General features: G+C 48.7%; 1 protein-coding gene across 1 annotated transcript in view; it reads right to left on the bottom strand.

Annotated features, from left to right (window-relative positions):
• Positions 1-6,139: 6,139 nt before the first annotated feature.
• The window catches only part of LOC142578034 (uncharacterized), a 99,710-nt gene continuing 86,356 nt past the window's right edge, over positions 6,140-19,493 (bottom strand). The window contains exons 5-6 of the mRNA XM_075687455.1: positions 16,040-16,147; positions 6,140-6,462 (exon numbers count right to left, since the gene is read on the bottom strand). Of these exons, the coding sequence (XP_075543570.1) occupies positions 6,373-6,462; positions 16,040-16,147 (198 nt within the window). The 3' untranslated portion in view covers positions 6,140-6,372. The remainder of the gene's footprint in view (positions 6,463-16,039; positions 16,148-19,493) is intronic.

Below are 19,493 nucleotides of genomic sequence, written 5' to 3'. Positions count from 1 at the left end.
TCCCGCCACGCCGGCGCGGAAAGCTAAGCCTAGCATCTCCACGTACGCCACCATTGCCCGGCCGCCGCGATGGCGGGGCGCATAGCGTAACGTGTCGCCGAGCCTGATTGGAGCTCTCGATCTTCGACGGCAACGTGCTAGGCCTTTGCCGCCGTTAAATGCAAGTCTTCCACGTAGAAGGAGCAGAGATTAGGCCGGTAGATTTCGGCGACGGAGCAGGATGATGTGATGTCAAGAGGAAGAAACAGGCTGGCGGTGCGACCGAGTCATCGCGGAATCAGCAGGTGTACACGCTGCGACAGACGGCAGCCACGTCAACTACGAGGATCGCCACAGCACAGTGCAAAAGGAAGCATGCCCGTGAAGTGCAGCAGCTGGTCATGGAATGCCGAATGCCAGAGTTACCGATGGACGATTACACGATCGTCGTACGCCCCCGAGGCGGTTTCAACATGCGTGATTACGGACTGATTGCATTTACTGCTGCCTACGTAACGCGGCGTGTCTAGGCAGAGAAGCGACCGTGTAAGATAGCATCTGCCTCAACGTTTAACAGAACGTCGTTGTGCTCAGCACGCCATGTGAGAACAGAACCAAAAGTTACAGAGCCATTAGCAAGCTTTACATGGGACACTGTGTGTTCAAGGTGAACGTCCATCAAGCCGCCCAGGAGAACACTCCCAAGGGCTTGATTAGGAAAATTTCTAAGACCGAGAGCTCGGCAGGTGTCGTCGCTAATCTAGTGACACAGCGCAAGCCCGGAGTGCTGCACGCTAGGCGCATGGGCAGCATGGCCAATATAATCGTTTTGTTCAACGGATTCTACGTACCGAGATATGTAAACTACACATCTATGCTTGTCATATGCTATCTCTAAGGGAAGCAGATCGACGCGTGCTACGTGCGCGATAGGCTGGGACAGCGTGCCTACGTGTGCCCCAAACCCAACGCCAAGATTTGCCGTAGATTCGGACGCAACAATCCCTAGCCTGACCATAGGTGCGAGCCGCGGTGTCCACAGTGTGGCAAGGGTCACTTCCCAGGAGACCGCAAGTACAAGGCGAGATACAAGACCCATACATAGTCAAGCGTCGGCAACGAGAGCGAAAAAGACAAGAGGAAGTGGTCGCAGCGTACGGCTGCGGCTACAAGAGCAGCAGCGGCTGTAGTGGCAACTACCACAATTATCCAGCGATAAACCGTCATTCGCTCAGCAATAACCGAAGAGGACGCTAGACTCCGCGGCGCGATAGGCGGCGCGGGAGAATCCCGATATCGATCCCGCTCTTGCAACCGGACACAAAGGCCGAAAAGCACGTCGATGACGCGCGGTGGTGCCGGTCCAGGTGCCGCACCTGTCGGCCGCATCAATCAACAAAGTTAACAGCAGCAGCCGTGGCAGCAGCCCCAACAACAACAAGATCACAGGAGCAGTGGGCAACAGGTGAGCTGGGCGGCGGTCGCTGCTTCTCCCGGCGGTGGCGGCGGCGGTGGCGGTCGATAGAGCGAGCATTGCTAGGACCATTCGAATCGATGATTACGTAGTTTAAGCTGGAAAATGCGCTCCTTAGAGAAGAAAATTTCAAACGGAAAGGCGAGGCTCCACGACCGCAAGAACCGCAGCAACAACAGAAACCACAAACGAGGATGCCACCATCCCCGACGTCTTAATCGCCGACTTCGTCACCGCCTGAGCGGGGCGGGATGGTCACGGACGACGAGATCAGCTCGGTGAAGACGGCGGACGAAAGCAAAGATGGCCAGTTACCGCGAGAAAGATCGCACTAGATGCCGCAAGACCCGACACCAAGCAGCAATGCGGCCGTTACGAGAAACTACAGAAACGAGTGGAGAGTATCGAGAATAGCCTCGATAAACGGTTTGCGAAACAGGGAGCACATATGAACGAAATGTTCAGTAACGCGGTCGCTAAGCTCTCTGAGCAAATGACACAAATGATTGCCGCACACTTGGCGCGCATAGACGACATAAAAGTGAGGCTGTCGCCAGTTGCGGGCAGACAAATCAGAACAATGAGCAAGCCGTGCGCTAGACAGCAACAACAGAATCAGCAGCAGCAAAACACATTCACATACGTAGCGACGCAACCGCAGCAGCAACCAAGTCACTTCGATGGCGACACGTTAAATGAAAAACAATCATCAGTACATGTACGCAGGCCGAGAACCACACTAACACTACCAAACAACAGTGCACAATCTCGCAGTGGAACTGCCGGGGCTACAGAGGGAAGCGGCGTAATCTCCAGCAATTCATACGCAGCCGCGAGACGAAAGCGGAAGTGATCCTTTTACAGGCGAGGAACCATCCGGTCAAACTAGCTGGCTACAAAGCCATAGACGAGACCGGGACGCAAAACAGGAAAAGAAGGAAACGGGCTACACACCGCGTGGCAAGTTGCGCGGTGCCGGGGGTGGCCGCGATGGCGGCGCGCCAGCCGTCGCCCCGGATGCGCCTGTCGCCGATCACCGCCATGCTCGTGCGACCTAACGTCACTGTGGCGCAGCGCCAACTTGCCTGCGTAAAGATGTCTCAGCTGTTCGTAACATCACTTCCTAACCACGGCCAAAGACTCTTCGTCCTTAACGTATATAGTAAACACACGCTGCAGCACCAATTCGGGGACCTGGGGCCCTATAACGTAAAACTATTCCAATATGTTTTTATTCCAATCTCCTGACGTCAAATGTGCGTAACCGCCGACACAAGCATCGTGCAGTCACCCTCAGGTTTGTCCGAACAGACCAATGAAACGCTCTCCTCGTTCATAGGAGGTCACTTTTTTGTTTGAAAAATGAATAACATTGCCTATACTAAGCGGCTTGTCTTATCTAATTGGCTGACAAGAGGCGAGGAGCACGGTCAAGTGGAGAGGGATTCGATGGAGCCGAGCAACTGCACTGAAAGTTGATGACCGGATCAAAACGGTGGTGCCGGCGTCCGTGATTGGTCCGCTTTCCCTTGCTTAGCCTGGGGTGCCTGGTCGAAAATCGCGGCGGCACCCAACGGAAGCTTAAGAATGACGCTGAAAGGTATCTTTAGCAAAGAAGAGTTGAACGAGGTCGTGAACATGTCGAAAGTGCTCGAAAACGTCATACGGCTACGCAAAAAAGTTTTAGTAAACGCAAATCAACGCATGCTCTCCGGCAGGTGCGAGTAGCCAGTGCCGGAGTGATCGGCGGCCGTCATCTTTTATTCCTGTCGGAAAGGGGCTCCCTGCGCCTATTCAGAAAAAGAAATCAGTTTTGTTCAGCATACTATTGCATCTTTAACGCGGTGAGATTTTGCGGTTTTGTGACGTCGCGTGACAGGCAGGTGAAGTGGGTGCAGCCCGAAAACTCTTGCCCGATAGCCGAGGGCTAATGCCGAAAAGGCATCGAATCAGAAATAACTATGTTTCTTTAGTTCGGTCAAATCATGCATAATCAGTGTGTACACGTCATATCAGATCGGGAGCTATCACGGTTTTCGTGACGTCGCGTGACGGACAGGCGAAGTTGGGGGCAGTGCAAAAATGTTTTTGACCAATCGCCGTGGGCTGATTGCAGAATTGGAATAGAAAAGTTTGGAATACTTTTACGTTATAGCACCCCTGTACATGGGGCCTTATAGCGTAAAACTATTCCAACATGTTTTTATTCCAATCTCCTGACGTCAAATTTGCGTAACCACCTACGCAAGCCTATGTAACCACCTACGCAAGCCGCAAGTCTATGTCATTTCTAGTCTCGCCGTTCGGGCTACTCCACGTCCACTTTCGGCTATCCCGCTTGCGGAAGAAGGTATTCATTATCCGCATATTATTCTGTTCCGCAAACTCTACTAATAACTCTCCCCTGCTATTCCTAGTGCCTATGCCATATTCCCCCACTGCCTTGTCTCCAGCCTGCTTCTTGCCTACCTTGGCATTAAAGTCGCCCATTAGTATAACGTATTTTGTTTTCACTCTACCCATCGCCGTTTCCACGTCGTCATAGGAGCTTTCGACTTCCTGGTCATCATGACTGGATCTAGGGGCGTAGACCTGACAACCTTCATTTTGTACCTCTTATTAAGTTTCACAACAAGACCTGCCACCCTCTCGTTAATGCTATAGAATTCCTGTATGTTACGAGCTATATTCTTATTAATCAGGAATCCGACTCCTAGTTGCCGTCTCTCCGCTAAGCCCCGGTAGCACAGGACGTGCCCGCTCTTTAGCACTGTATATGCCTCTTTCGGCCTCCTAACTTCACTGAGCCCTATTATATCCCGTTTACTTCCCTTTAATTCCTCCAATAGCACTGCTAGACTCGCCTCACTAGATAACGTTCTAGAGTTAAACGTTGCCAGGTTCATATTCCCATGGCGGCCTGTAACATATACATTTAAATTCAGAAGCATTGAACCTTGTGCATCCAAAAGAAAAAGAATGCATTAAACATTTTTTTTTAATTCACGCACCTCCCGGTTCCTGGGGCCACGCCAGAGAAGCACCCAAGGGCAAACATCTTTGGGAAGACTCCCAAGACTGAAGGCTTGAAGTCATCGTGAACCACGCCGATCCTACACGCAGAGGGAACAGTGTGAGTGTAGACATGCTACGAGGCCTCGCATTCGTCTCGAATGTAACCACAGCGCACTGGCAAAATACGCAGGAGATTTGGGGAGTGACCACTCGCTGATCGAGATCACGACAGGCACAGGCCCGAGCGGTCGCGGGACCAGCTCGGAAGGCAAAGACCGTAAACTCAAACTTTTGAAGGGGGACACGTTCCTCAAGAAATGAGAAGAGGGTCGAGGCGAAGAGCCGATTACGGACGTAGACGAATGGACCGATACGCCCAGAAAGAACGCAGACGCGGCGACGTGCGCTGTTCCGCCCGAGGTGAACCTCTAAATAATTGACAGCGGACTCCTACACATGTTGGAAGCAAAGCGAGTACTCCTAAAGAAATGGAAATGCTAAAGAAATAATAAAGCCTTGCGCAAACCCATAGCACAATTAGACAGTCACATCGAAGAACACGCACTCCAGGTATGCAGGGGCGAGCGCTTGGCCCCTCTTTCGACATCTATTAGATGCAGAGGAGACTCGGGCCGCTCAAGGCCACAAGACTCATAAACTTTCTCTATGTATTACGTGATCGTTACTTAGGAAGGTCGAAAGCATCCAACATGCCAAATACGAAGGCGTTGCTAATGAGAAACTGGGCATTGAATTTAGCGAAACAGAAATTCGGATAGTCCTGTTCGAACTAAACACCCGATCGGCGCCCGGCCCGGACCGGGTTACTAACAAGACTGGTAACCTAGATGACGAGTCAATCTCCCGACTCGCGACCTACGTCTACGGGTGCTGGCGAAGGGGCTTCCTTCCCGAAGTGGGGAAACGGGCCCGCGTCATCATGATTACTCAACCAGGCAAGCAAGCTACGCCCGATAATCTTAGACCGATTTTGCTCACGTCTTGCGTCGGCAGAGTCATGGAACAAGCAGTTCTCACCCGCGTGACCGACATTCTCGAAGACCGCGACTCGTTACCGTACAACATGCTAGGGTTCTGCTACAATCTCTCCGCACAGGACGTATTCCTTCAGCTTAAACGGCAGATCGTAGACGACACTACCAGCTCCACCAAGTCAATAATCGGCCTAGATATTAAAAAAGCCTTTGACAACGTTAAATACGAAGCGATCTTAAAATAGTAAAAGCATTGGGACTAGGCCCAAAAACATGCAATTAAGTTAGAGATTTACTTGCGGACGGGCGCGCACGCGTCATTGTCGGCGACGAGGTATAGCCGTAAATTGGGACGGGAAATTTGGGACGTCCGCCCCACAGTAAGACTCTGTCATATCACCATTACTGTTCAGTTTAGTTCTACTTGATTTACCTGAGAAATTAACATAAGCAGGAGCATTGCGTCACAGTCTCTACGCCGATGACATCACCCTCTGGTTTCCCGGGGGAGGATGTGACAGTCACGTTTAGCGAACGCTACAGGCGGGAGTAAATGCTGTCCAGGCTTACTTACGAGGAACGGGCCTCGAGTGCCCGGATATCAAGTCCGAACTCTTAATCTACAAATTCACAAGAAGATAAATTTGTTCAGACGTTCAATAAAGACAAAATCGGGTTTCGACTCTTTATTCACTCACACAAAGCTTCACTGTCTATAGGTTTCATGTTGTTGCATCTGCTTGACTTTTACTTTCAAACACGGCTGTGTTGTATTTCTTTCTGCGGAATATTTAGAGTACAAGATGTTACTGTATATTTGGATACATGTTGCTGAAAATGCTACTGACAGAGTGTAATAGACTTTAAATGGTTCGTATGTGTTCAAAGCATCCGTCAAAAGCAGAAACGTTAGTCGTTGCTTTGATCGGAGACGCAAACAGATGCAGTGCCCTGTCGTTGACACGTGCCGTTCACACGCTTGTTGTCCCTCCTGATGTGCTGTACGGAATATAAAATGAAACATAAAATATGTTTATTTGTATACAGGGAAATGTATTGCGAACTCGTGTGTTCTTTTCAAAGAGTTCGTATAAGTTAGACATCACAATGCAAGTCGAAGCTCTAGAATTTTTTTTAATTCCGGCATAAGATGTTTGGACATCAATGAAGTATTATTCTCTGCCTTCACCATTCACGAGAAGTGAAAGGTGTTAGAAATTTGCATCGGGCGCGCCAAGTTTTCGACGAGGCGTGCTGCATGAAACTCGCCCCTGACAAATGGCAGCAGCCATCGAACCAATGGCTCTCATTACAATTTATACTAAGTGATTTCTCAGTAATTGGTGACACTCGTGAAAAAACAACGTTATGCGAAGTATTTTGCAGGTACCTAGCTATCCAGTATTGTTTCAGAGTCTGCAGAACGGTACCAGGAGGATCAACGTGCTCCTGTAAGTTAATTACTTGTGTGTATGGGTTGCGAGTATATGTGCATGTGACGGAATCAACAAGATGACAACCACATTGCAGAGGATCATAGCTTCAATTGCATGGTTTCTACGGTGGCCGTTTGACGTGAGGTTACAACATGGTGATTATTAGGTTCTGAGTAAGTAGTAAACAAGAGCGGGCGAAGGAAACGCGGTTCGTGACCTCATCAGTGGTTACGTGTTATGCAGTCATACATACCTATGGCTGTTTTAGGTGGCGTATGTTAAAACGACGACATCCTTTCTACATCGGCGAGCCTGTACAACGTCGCATAGCTGCTACATAGTGTAAGCTGCCACTAGGAATCTGGAGGGCGAAGCGTCCCGGAAATAGTGCACTCTACAACGGCCCGTTAAAGCGCGAGCTGTCCCGAGAAAAGAAGGTGACAAAATAACGCAGGCTGCAGGCGCCGAGTGTTTCAAAGAAGTGGCTGGCTTGGGAACGGGAGAAGAGTGCGTATATAATTTCACCCCACCAAATCGCAGGGCACTCAATAAAGTTGTTTGAATGAATGAATGAATGAATGAATGAATGAATGAATGAATGAATGAATGAATGAATGAATGAATGAATGAATGAATGAATGAAGTTGAAACTGAGGATGGTCTTCCATTTGACCTTATTATGCTCTTGCGCCTTCACAGCATTTGGTAATCTAGGATGGCAGTTCAAAAGGCAGACATCGACGTGAAGTCTATAAGGCTATATTTCAAGACAGCCTTAGTAGAATTATATCTGTCTACCAGTCTCAAACCCCACAGTCTGAATGGCTTGCAAGAGTTGACGCATTATTAAGCATGTGGGAAGTTCAAAGGGATCGTGAAAAGTCAGCTCCGAAGGACTAGTTGAACGAATGTGCCTTTTGCTATATTTGTGCTGTTCAATGTGGCAATAAAAAAAATCCGCACTGTAGCCTAGTATTTACAGCACCTGGCCGCTGTGCTCCACGGCAGAGGTTCCGTTACCACATTGGCCACACAGTATATTTTGAAGCACGGTGAGGCAGGAACCCACCTACCTACTGCAAAGTGTTAAGATTGAGGGAAACAGTGCTTCGCAAGTAAACCTTGGATCATAAGGTAGTCTGGTTCAATGACATGAGCATTGTGCTCCTCTGCTACGGGAATTGGTTTGTAATAACAAACTTGACAGCGTTGACCCAACCATCAGGCCGAATTGGGTCATTGGTTCTGTAATAACAAACTAATTTATGTGCTCAACGCTGGCATCGACCCTCGGTCCCCCATCACAGCAGTCCCACGTTCTAGTCAACAGGACGCACTCGCCTTTTTCATCTTTATTGCCACATTGAAAAGCACAAGCACCGAAAAAGATACACTAGAGATACCAGTGTCTATTACGCAGCTTTCCACGGTACCGTTAAAATTCGCGTATGGATAGCAATACTTTAATTGCAAAATGGAAAACTTGTAATCCACCCGAATGTAGCACGATGCTACAAAGAAAACCCTGCCGGGTTTCTTTGAAAGAATGTTTCATAGTTGCGCAAAAAATTGTTGTGGTCCGGTGCAGTACATTAATCCCGGAAAAGAACGAATTTTTCATCAACTTCAAAGCGTTCTTTCTGAGAAAACCGTTTGGGTTCCTTTGTAGGTGCGTGCTACATTCGGGTGGATGGCCCCCATTTTTTTCCATTTCATGATACTTACTCTACCTGTCGGGATTCCGCAGAACCGATGTGTCAATGCTTCAATTCTTGGGAGCCATTCAGGTTTTGAGGCTTGGAACTGCTACAGAGCTAAAATTTTGTGGTGTATTTTTTTAAATATAGCCATGTAGGCTTCACAGTTACGTCAGCTTTCAGAAATGCCATCCTAGATCGCCAAATGCTCCCGAGGTGCCAAGCATCATGTGGTCAAATGGAAGGCCACCCGCATATTGAACTGGCAAAAAGCTTAAGCTAAGAGTGTCTTAAGGTAGGTATTTATTTAAGAGTACGTTTTAAGAGTTTAACAAAAAAAATTGCTCACAATATTCTCGGCAACCATGCTAGATCGTATCCTCTTTCCGTCAAATGAAATAGTGATTCGCCAAAGGTAGAAAAAATCCCTTTTCCTCCAGAAAAGTCTTCACATCACACATATTTGTATGCAATTTGAAGGAAAAAAAATTTAACCCTTCCTGGTACATTCATGCTCTTAAGTTGTTTAAAAACATTTCCCCATGGTCCTGCACTATATTGTGATCTATACAGGGCAACTGGTCAATCAATAGCACATAGATATTTTTTGGGACTCTGATTCTCGACGCAGTCCAAATGTAGTCTAGGAAGAGCCACTCGGAAAATAAACAGGTAGACTTTGTTAGGTATTCATCAGTGCTTCCTGGCACATTTTTCCGACCGGGCTACTAAACGGATCAATCGTCTTTCCACTCTAACTTGACAAGCAGTGTAGAGAAACGTGTCTATACCATCACAAAAACAAACGTCCGACACAAAGAAAAGGCTTCCTTTACGCTGCTCGCTGCCACGTAGGGCCCCAAATAAAAACGGCGGAAACTCTTCGAGATAATCACCACGTGCTGATAATGATGACGGTTTCCATACTACGGTACATAACCACAACGAGGAGTTGGCCAAGAAGCGAATTGTACATTTCAAGTAAACTATAGGAGACTAAGAAATACGAGGATGTATAGGAGTTCTAACATTGCGCAGCGTGGGAGCGCAAGAGGACATGCGCTCACGCTAATTTTTCTTTACCCCAATGACACAGGAATGAACTTGGCAAACTGAACAAATAAGAACACGGAAAGAAAATTAGACACTGAAAGCATGTTGGTAATTCTCCAACAGGCACGAAGGTATGAAAGATGCAAAACGTCATGAGAATTATCCAGGCGTTCGTCATAAGTCATATCGTGTATGGGTCGGCACACCACAGATGGTGCGCCGCAGAAAAGAAGAAGCTAGACGGCCTGATTAGCAAGATATACAAACGAGCGATCGGACTCATGCTAAACACGATCACGGCGAAACTCCCAGAGCTGAAACAGCAAAACCCGCTAGAGGAGCTAATAGAAGCGCAACGTATAGCGCAATACGAACGCCTCTCCAAGACGATGGTGGGCAGACACATCCTAGATGAATTAGGGATTCGCTACCACACACAACGTGGAGACAAACGGGACATACCCGAGGAAATTAGGGCCCACATGCGGTACCCCTCTTACTCAAGAATATACATACTGTAGACCACGAGGGCAGAAGAGAAAGCAGGGCAAAGAACATGGCAAATAACTATGGAAGGAACAAGGACACGGTCTTTGTAGACGCTGCACGTTAAAAAACACAAATGCAGCTTTGTTGCAGCAGTACTTAATCACAACAGAGAATGCTGCTCAAGCTTGACTATAAACACGACATGCATTGAAACGGCAGAGGAAGCGGCTATAGCCTTAGCCGTAGCACAAGCCAACGCATACTATAGAATCAGCGATTCCCAGACGGCAGTACGCGACTTCGCGAACGGCCGGATCTCAGCTGAGCCGGTAAACATACTCATAAAAGGCAAACCAACAAGGGAAGACAGGTGTATCCAAATCCTATGGATACCAGCCCACACCACCGACTCAACGGTAGAGAAAAACCCTAACGGGGCGGCACACAACGTAGCTCGAGGACTGACTTTTCCGAGCTGCGATGAACGTACCCTCGACAGAGCCCTCTGAAGTATGGGAATGGGAAGACAGATTGACCAGGTTAAACGACATCACCAACCATTACAAGCTGCAAAGATGCACTTAAGCACCACCCCATCCACAACTCACTAGATCGCAAGCTTTCCAATGGCAACAACTACAAACAAAACTCTACAACAGCCCGATACTAATGCACGCTATTTATCCAGACATATACACAACAGATAGATACAATGTGTGTGGCCCCAGAGCCACGCTACAATACATGGTATGGCAATGCCAGGAAATAATACAGGAAAATGCAAGCGAAGCCTCCATCGACAGCCTCCGCGCGCGACGGCAGGCCGTGCTACTCCGCTCAAACATGGAAGACCAGCTCTGCGCAGTCCAGCGGCCCAAGGAAGCCGCCAAGAGACAAGAACTCTTGGCCGTAACCTCGGCGGCTGCCAAAGCCCGCTAATTCGCCGGACGCAAATCGTTCTAATTCGTAATAAAGTTTTCTCACTCACTCCGACAGCATGAGCGCTAACCACTTAAGTGACAAGGAAGCCCTCTGTGCCCCTGCGTCCTCTCACGTATTTGTTAGTCTGCCGTATGGGCAGCTTGCTAGAAAAGAATTGTTTAGCCTTTGTCGCAGTCTTTTGGGCCTGTGCGAAGCAGGGCGTTCATCTAAACAAAAGGATCCTTCTGCGGTACTCATGGATTTTTTTTTATTTTCATTTTATCTTATTCATGTTATTTTTTAGAGTAATACAAACTCCTGTTTCCTCACGACCTGCCATAAACAAATGTAATAATTTGACATGTGCAAAGGTATGCCAGGAGACGGAGGGTCATTTAGCGCTCGTGTTATACATGTCTTCTTTCTGTTCCATGTGTTTGGCGCTAGTTTAACATCTCATTAAGGCGAAAGCCTTAAGGGGCTCATGGGTCGAAACCTCCGTTGTCAGCGTTATCGAAAAATTAACCTTCGGGCATTATGACAACAAAATTGATGGTGCCCCCAAGAACACTGGAGGGAATCGCAAACGTTATGAGTCCAACTCATAGCCGCTGGTAGGAGTCGAACCCACGACCTTGGTGTTAAGTAAGGCAACATAATTAAGGCAGTCGAACCCACGACCTTCGGTGGGAGTCAAACCCCAGCAAATCTACATTTGGTGGGACAAAAATTCTATGGCACCAAAATTAAAGGAGCCTCCTTTGATGGTCGAACCCACGACCTGTCGTGGGAGTCGAACCCACGAGTTTTAGTGTTAATTAAGGCAAAATAATTACGGCACTCGAGTTTATGACCTTGGGCGCGAGTTAAACATACGTTTGATGGGAATCGAGGGCACGCCCTTTGGTGTTAAGGCGAAGTTAATTAAGGCACAATTATCTAATATATTGTCAGTTATCATGATGTTTATTACGCGTCGGAGATGCGGCGAACCGACCACGCCCGAAACACAGGCCACACTCGAGGAGAAAGGCCAAAAGATATGATGAAAAAGAGAACCCCATAATAACCCCACGCGATGATGATCATGAACGGATGACAAAGAATAGCTTAATAAATTAATGTCCGCCCCCGTGAGAGCGGCCATCATGGCCGCAATTCAAAGGGGCGGAGAACGCCTCGTGGAAGGCTTCATACGGGAAACGTGGACAACTTCAACAGCGTGGCAGCGGCAGTCATTTGGAGCAATAACAGATGTCACGCGACTGTTAAGAGGAGAGGTCTGCTCCAATACTTTGTAGGTGCCGATGAACCAAAGTTGAAACTTGTCACACAATCCAGGAGCATGAACTGGTGTCCAGAGTAGCACTTCCTCGCCAGGGCAGAAGGACACGACACGATGAGAGACGTCGTAATGCTGCTTGCGGTCCTGTTTTCGTGCTTCGGTGTTGATGCTGGCGGGCTGACCACAACGCAAAATGCAGGACACATATTCTTCACAGGAGGATGGACATCGATTGACACTTGGCGCGAAGAAACAGACGTCAAGACAAGAAGAGGGCGAACGACCATAGACAACGTGTAATGGTGAGTAACCGGTCGTGCGTTAAATGGCGGTATCATGCGCAATAATCACGAATAGCGAAATTGCGTCCCAGTTTCTGTGATCTCGTTCGATGTACATGGCTATCATGTCTGACAGCGTGCGATGGAATCGTTCTGTTAGGCCGTTGGTTTGTGGATGGTAACTGGAGGTTGTCTTGTGGTTGTTTCCAGAGGCTCTGAGTACTTCGTCTACGAGTTGCGAGAAGAAAGCTTTTCCATGGTCGCTCAAGATGACGAGAGGAGCACCGTAACGCAGTGTTAAGGCTTGAAGTATGGATGCAGCAACTTCAGAGACTGACGCAGAACTCACACAAGCTATTTCGGCGTAGCGTGCCATCTGGTCAACGGCTGTCATAATCCATCATTTATCGACGAAAGACACAGGAAGAGCACCATACAAGTCAAGGCCAGCGACTTTAAATGATTGCGACGGACACGGAACCGGTTGCAGTTGTCCACTTGGAGCTGGTGTATATAGGGAGCTTTCGACGCTGACGTAGGGCGCAGGAAGTGACATACCTCGCTTCACTGGTGGACAATCCACATGCCAGGCCAATAGAAGCGACCTTTGACGCGGTCATGGGTTTTCTGGAAACCAAGATGACCAGCAGTCATGTCTTCGTTAAAAGCCTGCAGGACATGAGCACGAAGAGAGCGTGGCAGGACAGGAACCTGGCCTTGAACGTCTGGATGATAGACATGGTGGTACAGAACGCCGTTTACAATCTTAAATTGCGTCAGCTGTCGACGAAGCCGGGCGCGAAGCTCCTTGAAGGTGTTCTATGATGCGCCGACAGTAAGAGTCAGCAAGTTGGTGAGATCGGAATAATGTGTTGTCGTGTGGAGGTATTTCGTCTACAGTGGCCAACAAGAAAGATGTGACGAGGGATCGTGCGAAAGGTAGTTATAGGTAGGTAGTAAGGTGGAAGGTAGTTATAGGCCCATTGCATGGTGTCGTAGGAAGTGGACAGTGAGAAAGCGCGTCTGCACCCTTGTGTTTTTTTTACTGCAATTGTAGGTAATAGTTAAAGTCTTATTCTTGCAGACGAAGAATCCACCGACCAAGTCGTCCAGACAGGTTCTTCAGCATCGAAAGCCAGCATAATGCTTGGTGGTCTGTAACGATGGTAAGACGGCGGCCATGAAGATGAGGTCGAAACTTCTGCACAGACCAAACGATAGTTAGGCATTCCTGCTCCGTGAGGGTGTAATTCTTCTCGGCGTTTGTCAGAACGCGACTTGCGTAAGCCACGACCCTCTCACCTAAAGAGTCGTCTCGCTGTAGGAGAATGCCGCCAATGGCGTGACCACAAGCATCCGCATGCAGGATGGTAGGAGCGACTTATCGAAATGATGAAGTACTGGTTCAGAAGTGAGAGCGCGCTTCGGATATGCGAACGCTTATTCACATTCGGGAGACCACACAGAGGGAATATTACCACCCAGTAATTTGTGCAGAGGTGACCCTATTCAGTCGAAGTCTCGTATAAATTTCTCTAAAATCAAATATAGAGAAGCCTGCATCTCCAGTAGATATTCCATAGATAATTATACATCACTCGCCTAACTGACAGCGTGGGTACTTGGTTAACGGTGGTCACTAGACGCGAAGCTATTTTTTCGCCATTCTTGCATTCTATCCATCGAAGCGATGTTACGGTTTTCATCAGGCAAAATGGTTTGACGACACACTCGGTGCTATCGAGAGCAGACGGCGCTCCTCGTGCACAAGGACAAATTGCATTTGTGCGATCGCAAGGCTACTGGAAGACGTTAGTCATGGCGTCTACTGTAATGGTAAACCTAATAAAGCGAATGTTTTCTTGGCGAAGCCGCAAAGAACTTCCTTACCTTGGCTGCTTCAGGCTGCTGTTGTGTCACCGGATATCTTAAGCACTGGACAATATTCCTACATCAAATTGGCCTATTACAGCATCACCTGTATTACTACTGCAAGAGTGCCGGTGGCCGACTATACTTGCGTGAGCAGATAGAGAAGTTTAATGATACGAAATGCTGAGAGGTCGGCCTGAGGTATATTCCTCTAGCCAGCTACTCGGCATTGGGGGAAGGGTAAGAGGGAAAGAAAGAGGGAAGAGGTGCTTGATGCGTGACGATGACGATAGAAGGAAGATGTAGAACATATGGCAAGCAATTTGGCATGCTCAAAGTCTGCAATCCAGGCCCGTAATTTTTAAAACATTCAGTAATGCCTGGATGGCCTTGAAACTCGATTGAGCATCTGGCCAAGGGCCTAAAATAACGTCCTCCGACAACGGTGCGCTATCCAGACCCGTAAGGTTGTCGTCCAACCTTTCACGTTCTTCCACGTATTTAGGTCAGGCACAAAGCACATGAGCTATAGTCTCAGTCACATTGCACACCTCACAGTGTGGAGACTCGGTGCGTCGCATGAAGTGCACGTATCCACGCGTAAACGCTACCCGCAGCCTTATTCTGCGCAGAAGACTGGTACAGCTTCGTTGAATTTTCGGTGGTAGCCTTCCGTGAGCATGGTCCACTGAAACAATCGACGGTACCAAAATTTCCTCACTGCCACAAATATACGCCTTCAAGTACTTATCTCTTCTTTAAGGGCGAAGCTAGTTAGGTATTCTTCAATCGGATCCTTGCAGGGCACAGCGCGCGCCTTCCTAATTGGACGCGCGGCCATGTATTAGCGCGTCTACATTGCTATTTCTGCACGTTATCGAGAAATGTACAATCCTCAACTCGTGGAGATATAGCGACAGTAAAGTGGGCAACTGAGTGTGATGTACAGTGACAAGATCGCACAGATACTAAAACTGCTATAAAAACGAGGCACGTTTCCTGACGGCATTTTTTTTTTGCCAGTGGTTACTTCAGTGTATCTCTACGCTTCGCTTTCTAGCCAGAATGGCGCCAGACGCTTAATGCCCTTCGAAAAGGGTACTGATAGACTAAAGGAAGAGTTGGGTACGTTCTGTACACTTGTGACAATTCATGCTATGCAGGCTAATTGGGAAGACAATAAATTACTCTTAGGCTCTCCTCCCGTGGATACAGCCAACTAGCCCTACGCAAACCTATCTTTGTAGCCCCTGTTCAAGAGCTAGTTACTTTCCCCCAAGTAGACTGGTGGTAAGTGGTCCTTCTTGATTGGAAAACGAAAATTATTTGAAGGTGAATATATGCTGATGAATGTGTTTTTTCTTTATTTCCTTTCCTGACCTACGATAACACGGTAGTACACGCTTTCTCTCGCTTGAGAGATTATGGCAGTTTAGGATGCGCTCAGGAGGTCCAGTATTGCAGTGTCCAGATACACCGGCGTTCTCTGAACTTCAGTCGTATGCTAATTTAATGAATATGCAAAATGATATAGAAATATACCTGACATTGTGTGCCATCCAGCAAGTAACCAAACTCTAGTTGGTGGGTCAACGGATTTGTGCACGTGAATGTACAGCCAATGGGACGCCTTTTCGGGTGATTCAGCGTCTGGAAATAGCATAAACAAAAATGGAAAGTTAGAAGGTTAAGAAGAGAGCGCGCACGCACACACACACACACACACACACACACACACACACACACACGCAGTTTTGTCGCGCAATAATGCCCTACCGAGCACCTTATCCGGATCCGCGGAAACTGCGCTCGCGTGCCCATCCTCAATTTTGGATTTTCGTCGCATGTGCTGCCACACATTATCGCCTTAGCGCATGCCGCTCCTTTGGAAGAATTCCAGATTTCTTATTTGACCTCTGAATCCTTCCTCAGTGCCAACGGACCTTTGTCACCCACTCCTCCGTAGTCGACGCCTGCGGACGATGTTTCTAAGATGATCGCCCCTGACCTTCCTTCCGAGCAAACAACAGCTCTTCGTCACCTCCTATCATCTTTTCGGGACATCTTTGATTTGGACGACCATCCACTTGGCCAGACATCTGTTGTGATGCATCGCATCAACACCGGTGACGCCAGCCCCATTCATAGCGGCCCATATCGTGTCTTCGCAACAGAAAGGGCCATCATACAGAAAGAGGTAGACAGGATGATGGACAAGGACATCATAGAAGCTTCCAGTAGCCCGTGGGCATCACCGGTTGTCTTAGTAAAGAAAAAAGACAACTCGTGGGGCTTCTGCGTTGACTACCGTCACCTCAACAAGGTAACAAAGAAGGATGTTTATCCCCTTCCGCGCATTGATGACGCTCTTCACTGCCTTCACGGATCCCAATACTTTTCATCAATTTACCTCCGCTCGGGCTATGGCAAATTAGCGCTAATGAGATGGACCGCTAGAAAACCGCCTTCATCACACCGGACGGTCTGTACCAATTTAAAGTCATGTCCTTTGCATTATGGAATGCGCCAGCTACATTCGAGCGCGTGATGGACTCTCTCTTGCGCGGTTTGAAGTGGTCTACATGCCTCTGTCACTTCGACCATGTGATTGTGCTTTCGCCGAACTTTGAGAGCCACCTGCGGCGCCTCACAACCATACTCTCCGTGCTTCGCAGGGCTGGCCTTCAGCTAAACTCCTCCAAGTGCCATTTCGGTTGCCGTGAAATTAACAAGCTCGGTCGTCTCGTAAACGCCGCGGAAACCAACCTGATCCACAGAATGTTCACGCCGTGCGAAATTTTCCTGTACCTTGTTCAACATGTCCGTAGTTTTCTGGGCTTATGCTCTTATTTCCGGTGATATGTGAAAAATTTTGCCGACATCGCTCACCCTCTCACTGAACTTCTTAAGAAAGACGTCTCTTTCTCTTGGGGACCACTGCAGGAGAAAGCCTTCTCTACCCTGATTGAACGGCTTGCAACTTTTCCAATTCTGTCACGCTTTGACCCTTCTGCGCCCACTGAAGTACGAATTGACGTGAGTGGTCATGGCATTCGTGCTGTCCTCGCTCAGCGTCAACAGGGCGAAGACCGTCTCATCGCTTACGCTAGACGCCTTCTTTCGACGCCCGAGCGAAATTACTCCATGACTGAGAGAGAATGCCTCGCGCTCGTATGGGCGGTAGCGAAATTCCGGCCGTACCTTTTCGGTCGGAGCTTCTGCGTCGTAACCGATCATCACGCCCTCTGCTGGCTCTCCTCTTTGAAGGACCCAACTGGACGACTTGCACGTTGGGCATTGCGTCTACAAGAATATACATATTCTATTATGAGTAAGTCAGGGCGCCTCATAAAGACGCTGACTGCCCGTCCCGCAATCCCGTGGATCAACCGGACGATACCGATGCAGAATAGGACATCAGTGTTCTGTCCATCTCTGGCTTCCTCCATAGTGGCGACGAGCAGCGCAAAGATCGTATTCTTCGAACACTTACGAAACGGCTAAGATCCTCGCCCAATGACCCGTCCCTCCGGATGTTCACCTTGCGCGATGGAACTTTATACCTTCGTAGCGTTCGTCCTGACGGCCCGGAGCTCCTCCTAGTCATTCCCAAGCACCTTCGACTAGCCGTGCTCCAGCAACTTCACGACGCTCCTACTGCTGGACATCTGGGCATCCCTCGTACATCGCGCGTCGCTTCTTCTGACCCGGCATTTATCGCTGTGTGCGCCGTTATGTCGCTTCTTGCGACATGTGTCAACGCCGGAAGACGCCTGCTATGCCTCCCGCTGGTTTGCTTCACCCAGTTGATATCCCTACAGAGCCTTTCTTCCGTGTGGGCCTAGACCTCATTGGCCCCTTTACGATTTCCATCAAAGGAAACAAATGGACTGCTGTAGCAACCGATTATGCCACGAGATATGCCATCGTACGTGCGCTACCAACAAGCTGCGCTACTGATGTCGCCGACTTCTTACTATACGACGTCATCCTGCACCACGGCGCCCCTCGTCAGTTGCTGACGGATCACGGCCGCTACTTTCTATTGAAGGTCGTCGATGATCTGCTCCGCTCCTGTTCTACAGAACACCAGATTGCTACCGCGTACCACCCTCAAACGAACGGCCTCACCGAGGGACTCAACCGCACGCTAACGGAAATGCTGGCCATATACGTTTCCGACGATCACCGTGACTGGGACGTCGCTTTACCATACATCACTTTCGCATGCAACTCGTTCCGTCATGACACTGCCGGATTTTCGCCATTTTACCTTTTGTATGGCCGCGATCGCACCTGGCCCTGTTACACGTTGCTACCTTCCGCAGCACAATCACCCAGCACGCTATGCTATTGACTTAGCCGCCCAGGCCCGAAATGTCGCCCGTCATTGCCTCACAGTCTCGCAAGCTTCTCAAAAGCGACGCTACGACCTTCAGCTCCGAGACTACCATTTTTCACCTGGTTCCCTTGTCCGTCTCTGGACGCCTTCAGGTCGCGTCGGCTTCTCGGAAAAACTACTTTCCCGTAATTCTGGTCCGTACCAGATCTTACGCCAAGTGTCCGACGTGACATACGAAATCGCCCCAGTCGGACAGCCATCAGTGCCTCCCAACGTCATCAGCGATTTTGTTCACGTCGCCAGGCTCACGCCCTTCGTCCCCCCATTAAGTGAGGCTCTATAACTTGCACCGGGATGGAGCTACTCCGCCGGGAGGGTGATGTTACGGTGAAGGAAACGAAGAAGTCAAATTGTAGAAAAGGAAGACGAAGTCTGGCAGTTGCCTGATCGCGATATACGCCTATTGTAAATATACATTATTTCACACTCGTGGGCCTGCTTTCTTCCTGCAACAATATCATAATAAGTAATAGCTGTGCTTGAGATGCGGCGTCATTTGACAGCCGTGCAAGTGTCGCGTGAAGAGAAACCCGGTGGTGGGCTGCGCGTACAAGAAAACAGTGCAGATGGTTAAGGTCGTTTTTCTGTCGTCTT

This window comes from Dermacentor variabilis, chromosome 4, assembly GCF_050947875.1.
Source record: "Dermacentor variabilis isolate Ectoservices chromosome 4, ASM5094787v1, whole genome shotgun sequence".
Lineage (NCBI taxonomy): Eukaryota > Metazoa > Arthropoda > Arachnida > Ixodida > Ixodidae > Dermacentor > Dermacentor variabilis.
Note: the sequence above shows the minus strand (reverse complement) of the source record. Positions and strands in the feature narration are given on the sequence as shown.